Raw genomic sequence first — 8,351 nt, forward strand, 5'->3', positions numbered from 1 at the left:
TAGTGAGTGTGAAAGCATCATTTGACATTCTTTGATTGTGTAATTTGTGTAATTTTGGTGGTGATCAAGAATTGTAGAAGTGATAACTCTGCAATTAAATCATCTAGTGAACAACATAAAATGCCAACAACCACACAAAACTGACAGTTTGGGTGGAGTTGTCCTCCAAGCCTTTGTGCAAGTTTGAAGACGTGTAGCTCAATTTCATGTCTTATTGTGCCAATGTCCACATAATAAAGATTACTGGTAATGAAAATAACCTTTGTGAATTTTAAACTAGATCAGCACTCTAAGGATCCACCAGAAGGACCTCTACTGTGCAATGACGTCAAAGAAAACAGCCCCGAAGACCTGGCCATGAACAAGTCTCACCAAGAAGATGATAAGGGGAAGTCAACATTCCTGACTAAAAGTAACTCAAACCCGTCCACTCCAGGTATTCTACTAAAACCTAATTTTCACTCTGTTTATTGCTGATAAAGAAGGCCAGATACTATAATGGAAGCCGTTATAGTGTAAGACTAAAGGATTAATAAAAGAAATGCAGACATGAATGGATTCACTTGCTTCACTTACCATGGAGGATGCTGGATACATTAGAAATCTCTTGTGGAAGCTATTATCTGTCTGTCTTCACATGGTTTTGATTGTCATGTAGTACCCCTCATGGAACATATCAACCACCCCACCATCATCATGGAAGACATGTTTGCAGTAATCTGCAGCTAAACTCCTCCTTGAAATTTTCAGATGTGAGGAAGTACACTTAAGTGAAGATGTTTATATGTGTCCATGAAAGTTTCCCACTTATATTTAGATTTTCCCTTACCAGCACCCGTGTCATTGCTCAAAATGGTCAATTTCTGTGGCTTTCTGTGTTCTGCTGAGAGCTTTGGTCCAATCCACTCTTTTTTGTCTAGGATTGCAGGCAACAATAGGTGAGAAATGAGGGACGTCTGTTGGTCACTACCCTTTTTATCGCCATGTTGGGCTTTACTGTAAACCTGAAGATACAATAGCTATATAGTTAGTAAAAAATAGATATGCAGCAAACTTCTTAAAGGGATTTAGTTACTATTTTCTTATACTCTCCATTGTTCATTGAACATATTGCTGATATTGATTTTTTCCAGTAACTTTATTTCCTTTTAATAAATGTATGGAGGCTGCTATGTAGATCCGATTTATACACATAAACAGCACCTTCTTATAATTTACTGTAACACCGTCTGACTTTGCCATTACTGGAATTTGAGCAATACAAAGTAAAGTAGAACCTTTACTTATCCTAAAGCAATGTTATAAACTTTACCCTTTGATGTTTGAAGTGACAGAAGATCAATTTAAGTAAGTAGTACAGTAGAACTGACTTTTCCAACAGGGCTGAAGTAACTGAGTGTGTGAATTGGGAAATTGCAAATAAACAGAGTTGATTTTAACAGGGCGATTTGGGATTCTTGCAGCAAGAACCTACGGCTTCCTGCGGCAGGAATCCCAGGTGTCCTGTTTAGATGTGATGATGTGATTGTTGTACCCCATCAAGTTAATGACCGCAGACGCATCTGTAAGCCGCAGATATGACTACATGCGGTTTGGAACAGAGCACTGTCCCTGGATGCATTAATTCTGTGACCAGGGATGGAGATCTATTTCAAATAGATTCATATATGATTGCATGCGGCCTGCTTCTTACAGAAGCGCCCACTTTTACCTGGACATTAACTTGAACGAGCACAGTGGCCACATCTAAAAGGTGACCCCTGACATTCCTGCCGCAAGAATCCCATATCGCCCTGTGTGAATGGGGTCTTACTTTAGTTCTTTCAATCATGGAGGCTCCTGCCAAGCGCAAAAATGCCAGAACACCCAGTGTGAACAAGGCCCTATGGCTGGAGAGTAAAGGGCAGGGCCGGATTTCCCACAAGGCCGCCAAGACCTTGTGGCAGCAGGGAGTAGAGGGGCAGCAGGGCTGTGGAATTCCTATCTCCCGATGCCCCGGACATGCAGGTCCGGGCGGGTAGCTGTTTTCTACATTTAGCCCTGCTTTGGGCAAGCAGAGCTAAATGTACAGCGGGGAAGCCACCGTTTGTTTTGTACAAGTGATCTTGGCGATGAGATCACTTGTATGCAGCCTGCAGGTCTGCTATTCTACATGGGGGCAGGGGGTGTGGCGTGTAGGGGGCACATTGGAACCTGGCCTTAGGGCAGCAGAGAGAGTATATCCGACCCTGATGGGCACCACTACAGCCAATAATCCAAGCTTAAGGAGCTAACTAGACTTGTGCGCCGTCAAAAAATGTGTTCCGTTATTTGGCGGGTAGGGGGGCGCATTGAGGACACTGGCCTTGGGGCAGCAGAGAGAGTAAATCCGGCCCTGGTAAAGGGCTAGATGTTACTACACATCCTCCAGCCAGAAAATGAGGCAGGCTCTATCTGACTTGCTGCAGTTTCTAATGTACATTGTGAGACGCTCACTGTGTGAAGTAAAATCAGAGCAATCAATTTTAGTACAGAAGAGGAGCCACAATTGTGCAAACGTGAAGGTAAAGCAGGAGTTTAGCTGCAAGCATTCAAGGATATTTCAGTTGCCTAATATTGATAATTCTATGCTATGGTTCGGTACAACATAAAAAGTGCTATTTTCTGTTTTTTAATTTCCTCTTCCAGGCATTTCCCTGTCCTTGCTTCCTCTAAAGACCTACAGTTCTCCCGCTTTGTCTGCCTTCTACAAGCAGAACTTCTCCTGGGACTCCATACACTCAGCATACAGCTTCAAGCACATCCCATCCCATCTACACCCCTCCATGCTGCAGCACTCCATAAACTTGTACAATAGTTCCTCTACGGCTGACTCAGTTTATGATCACCCTCTTAATTACAGCATGGGGTACACTTCAGCCATGGAAACCTATCACTGTGTTAAGTGCAGCAAAGTAAGTTTGGGATCAATGGTTTGTTTTTTTAAAGATGGTGGCAAATGGCTCTGCATGGGGAAAACGTGGGTTCATTTCTGGTGCACTGATTGGATGTGAAACTGCATAATGAAAACATCATTAGAGTCAAAGGGACAATTCTCATCTCTGTTTTCCCCATGCAGTTCTAGTGCCATTGACTGTAACAGCAAATAATTCAATCAGCTGTATTTGATGTAATTGCAGCATAAATGCACGCGCCTAAGATTAATATTTTGGCTGGATTTTTTTTGTACTGTGTATAGATTTTTAGCCCAATAGAAGTGGATTGTGTCTACTGCCCAGATCTACTTGACAGTGGAAGGGGGCTCTGACCTACATCAAGAATAAAGGGGCCCCAAGTGCCAGAGGGCCTTTGTGCAGCTGCCCAGTCTTCATGGTGTATTCACACTTGAATGATCCATTGCACTGTGGTCCAAGGCATGTGTGGTAACACTCATTGTCTCATTATGATTTGTCTGCCAATACTCCATACCAAACCAAAAACACACATAATGGAAGTACCTTGGAGCTGTGTGAGAGCTTCATCTTATGCTGTCCCTTGGGACAGAATTTTCCCCATTGCTAATTACAGCATTGGCCCCATTCTCAATCTCACTGGGCAATCATTGTAAACATTCCAATACAGAATTTTAGAAGGTTCATGTAACCTGTAGAAAGTAAAACAACCAGAGAAAATATGGAGGCTGCTATATTCATCCATTCCATCTGGAAAGCCTAGCTGCCTGGCTGTTATATTGATCCAATGCATCCAATACTACCTGAGACCCAGACCTGCTCTCTATGTCACCATTGAAGAGATTTGCCCTCACTTCCTGACCTATCAACCACACAGGAAATAAGGAAAATAATTATCTGATAGGGACACTCATAGCAATAAAACATGACTGGTTCTAACTTGGCAGGAATTCCAATTTAAGACTCTCTGTGTACTTTCCTTCAGGTCTTTTCTACGTCCCATGGTCTTGAGGTACATGTGCGAAGATCTCACAGTGGGACCAGGCCATTTGTTTGTGATATTTGTGGAAAGTCATTTGGTCATGCAGTGAGCCTGGAGCAGCACCTGAATGTCCACTCACAGGTGAGGACCTAACTGATCAACTACTGGAGGCTACCAGGTACAATCCCTGGGAATACTGGCATGGCCTAGGTGAGGTGGGCATGGTTTCAGTAGCACTCATGTACATCACATAGCACATCACACATCTCAGACTGCTGTCAATTTCAGCTTTTGATGGAGAATTGCACAGCAGCTCGGAGACCACAAATGAGATAAGTTACTGTAAACCTTTCACAGGAGCTGCCTTTGCTGACTTTCTTCTGAAAATTAGCATTGCCTAGATGTTCTGACCCTCTGGTATTAATACTTTATTGACTTGTTACAAGTTAGGAAAGTCAGAAAAAAAAGTCTGAAGACCTTATCTGCATGGGCTATTGACTGTGAGACCAGAGGGTTGGTATGACAGCCAGGTAGTTAGCATTTGCAGAGTCATTCAGCAACAGCAGCCATGTCTCTGCCAGGAAAGGTTTTATTATTATTATTCAGAATTTATATAGCACCATCAATTTAAGCAGCACTTTACAAAAAAAGGGAGACAATATAGTTACCACACAATTCAATACAGAAGGGTTAGAAGGGCCCTGCTCATGAGAGTTTACAATCTAAAGAGAGGAAAAAGTGATGTAAAACATTAATTCTGAGGGATTAGCTGATGAAGAGAGTAAAAGTTCAGTTGTTGAGTAGAGGTGGAATAGGCTTCCTTGCAGACATGGATTGTCAAGGATTGCCTAAAGCCAGAGTAGTAGATAGCCGGACAGATTGGGGTAGGGAGTTTCCAGAGGATATGAGAAGTTGTGGAGGTCCTAGAGGTGAACATGGGAGGAAGTGACGTGGAGGACTAGACCAGGAGAAGGAAGTCTTTGGAGGAATGGGGAGGACAGATTTGGTGGTATTTTGAGATGAGGTTAGTGATGCTGCAGGGGGTACAGTTTTTGATGGCTTTGTATTTGAGTATTTTCAGTTTTACTTGTTAGGCAAGTGAGAGCCAGAGAAGTGTTTGGCCGAGAGGGGCGGTGGTCTATAAACCTTTAAAGGTTTCAATGAAAGAATGATTGGATAGGGTAATATCTCCCTAACAGAGTCTTTAGTTGTCATGAGAAGTCACCCAACCTCCCAACCTCTATTCAAAATGACTTACCAGTTTTCAGTGACTAACTTCTGACTCTTCCCAGGAAAGGAGCTTCGAGTGCAAAATGTGTGGAAAGACGTTTAAGCGCTCCTCTACCTTGTCTACCCATCTGCTTATCCACTCTGACACGCGGCCCTACCCCTGTCAGTTCTGCGGCAAGCGTTTCCACCAAAAGTCCGACATGAAGAAACATACTTACATTCACACAGGTAAGTGATCACTGAGGAATATCCTCTACTACTATGTTGTGGAAAAATGGTTTTAAAGGTCAACCAAAGGCATCAAGCAAATAGCAATATAACTGATCACCCTGGGTAGAAAGTACTACAACTGTGCCATGTCAGTTTACCCAAATTAAGGGCATATACAATCTCTCAATGAGCATTTCCAGCCAGACTGATTATGGATCCAAAGTGACTTCAGACTCCTTCTGGTTGTCCTCTACAGCACCACTTTCCTGCTGCAAGAGGGCTCGGGGGGCTAACACAACCAACTATTCATTTGATAGTTTATATAGACTCTTGTGGGCTACAGAAAATGTACTCTGCATAGTATACCATGGCCCATTATTGAGTGGTGATCACCGTGAGAGGGGAGTGTTGCTAGAAGACACGGCTTATTGTGACACACATTTTAACATCTTCCCACATTAGCCTACTTTGTGTCTCTTGCCATTTGGTCACATGACATCTTAGAGCTGCGAAGGAAGATGTTGGTAAAGGTCTCACTCTACCAGATGCTATGACTGTAGATCTGAACATGGAGCAGGTGGCTATATAATGCTCACCATTGGTCACTGACTGTAGGTTCCAATCCAATTGATGTCTGAATGGTGAAATATTTCCACTGAAGTGCAACCAAACCAACATATGTTATTAGTACTGGGTTGGAGGAGGGCAAATACCTGCCTGCATCCCATCCCAGTCCTCCCCTGCACTGAAAAATGAGTGCGCTTTGCTAGAATTATACTTTAACTGGTGTATGTACTTAGGATTGAAGTATCCATTAAGATAAATGCTGCCCCTAAGTTCCTAGATGGGTAGAGCTTATAAACATGGGACCAGACACAAGGGAGTAACTGTAGCCATAGCAGACAATGGGCCCAAAAGCAAAGAGTGCTAGAATTATATGGATGTACAGTAAGCTGAGGAGATAGCAATAGCATTCAGCCAAACATTTGGATAAAATTAATGTTTATATCATGCCAAAACCTCTATAGGATTGCTATTAAGCCAAATAGTATTTTATATCTATAGATACATTTCTTTTAAAACAGAGGATTGAAAGGCAGGGGGCTCTTAAATGGTTTTTCTATGGTGCCCCATAACAATTAGTTATGGCCCTGGATTTGCAGAGTGGGTTGACCAGATGGACAGATTAATTGTCGGGATAAAAGTTGGAGGCAGTCAATTGGTTTACTTTCTGTGACCATTGTGTCTATAGTGATAAATTATTATGTTTGACTAGAATGTACACACAGGTAAAAAATATGTTAGTAAGAGAAACTATAGGTGTATATAATAAGTTAATAAGAGAAACTATATATGCTAGGGTGCGGGTACCTTCGGGGCCCTTTCCTGATGTTCGGGAGGAGATTCTGTGACCCTTATGGGACCCTCCTTCTTCTCCCCCCTGTGGGAGGTCTCTCTTCGGGAGAGTCCCCCAACCTAGTACTTGTGGACCTGTTTCGGCAGGGGACAAGGGGAACGGGGTCAGCCGGCCTTCGGATAGGTGGACCAAAGTATTCCTAGCCTCTGTAAGGAGCCTTGCGCCCTGGGGGGTCGGGAAATTGTGGCCCCTTCTTTTCGGAGAAGGACCAAGCACCCTTGTGCATTTTTTTACGTGTGTTGTGATTTCACGATTCATTTTTTTTGTTCACAGGGGATTCGTTTTCGAGCACGCTCCACGGGCTTTAAAAAATTAAAAAATAAGAGAACCTATAGCCAACTTTCATTTTGTTTTGTGTGCAGTGGGGAAGGGTAGACCCTCTGTCGGGAACACATCCATCACGGTCTGTGCTCCTGTTGGTGATGGTCACTAGAACCTAAAATTTGGAAAACCTTCTTTTTGGGCACACAGACAGCAATCGAAACCTGATAGAGGTTCCAATCCTTCTGCACTCTACCTGGACAAAAACATTTTGGCTGGAGTTTCACTTAAATACTCCAAATGAGCTGCTAACCTTCTTTCACGCTGCCTGATTGTGTCTGGCTTCACTGCTTCCTGAATCACAGATGTGGAGCAAACACACAGCCAGTGAAGTCCAAATTCAGTCCTAAATTACGTTGTAGTATTATTTAAATGTTTATTGGTCCTTGTATTTAGTTCTACTTACTGTACCTAAGCTTGAAACTTCAACATGTATCAGAGGTCCCCTTACCTCTGACCGTCGCTGATATGTCAACTCCCTAACCTCACATACTATTTTCCAGCCTTTGAGTGCACAGTCAGTAAAGTTGGGAAGTTGACATGGCAGAAACTGATAGACTTCAATCATGGGATGAAGCTTACAAAACTCCTAACTCTTTATGGCTGAATTGAGTGGCTGGGGAGTCTGTGCAGCTGGGCAGAACGGATTAAAGTGGACCTGTTGTTCTGCCCCGCATGAGCAACGCACAGGTTTACTTTAAATAAAAGCAGACTGCAGAAATGTATAAGTTCTTCTGCACTCCATCTTGCTGTCTGTAAGAGACTACCATAGTTCAGAAACAGATGATCAAATGATTTTTCTCCGTGTTTTGTTTTCAGGAGAAAAGCCACACAAGTGCCAGGTCTGCGGAAAAGCATTCAGTCAGAGCTCCAACCTCATCACGCACAGCCGCAAGCACACAGGTTTCAAACCTTTCACCTGTGACCTGTGCGGTAAAGGCTTTCAGCGCAAAGTAGACCTTCGCAGACACAGAGAGAACCAGCACGGATTAAAATGACTGTGAACAGAAGTTCTTATCTTTGTATTCAGGGACTGTTCGTCCCCAGTTGATGTTTTATATGTGGTCAGATGCTGAGGGGTTTAATCAGCCAATTCTCGCTTATATTTTTTGGGAAACCCAGCAGTGGCATCTCTGCAGCTAGGTTCTCAGCTCCTCCCAACAGGTCTCTTAATGTGTGGGGGGGCTCTCACACCCCCTTTCTGGATTTTCCATCTAGTAAAAGTGTAACTTGCCAGAACTTATTTCTTCATAAGGAAGTT

General features: G+C 43.1%; 1 protein-coding gene across 1 annotated transcript in view; it reads left to right on the forward strand.

Moving 5' to 3' along the window:
* The window catches only part of GFI1B (growth factor independent 1B transcriptional repressor), a 58,495-nt gene extending 50,407 nt beyond the window's left edge, over positions 1 to 8,088 (forward strand). Inside the window, exons 3-7 of the mRNA XM_018565754.1 lie at positions 281 to 436; positions 2,668 to 2,933; positions 3,916 to 4,053; positions 5,205 to 5,370; positions 7,910 to 8,088. Of these exons, the coding sequence (XP_018421256.1) occupies positions 281 to 436; positions 2,668 to 2,933; positions 3,916 to 4,053; positions 5,205 to 5,370; positions 7,910 to 8,088 (905 nt within the window). The remainder of the gene's footprint in view (positions 1 to 280; positions 437 to 2,667; positions 2,934 to 3,915; positions 4,054 to 5,204; positions 5,371 to 7,909) is intronic.
* The last annotated feature ends 263 nt before the right edge of the window (positions 8,089 to 8,351 follow it).

This window comes from Nanorana parkeri, unplaced genomic scaffold (assembly GCF_000935625.1).
Source record: "Nanorana parkeri isolate BGI_ZX_2015 unplaced genomic scaffold, ASM93562v1 scaffold884, whole genome shotgun sequence".
NCBI classification, from domain to species: Eukaryota; Metazoa; Chordata; class Amphibia; order Anura; family Dicroglossidae; genus Nanorana; species Nanorana parkeri.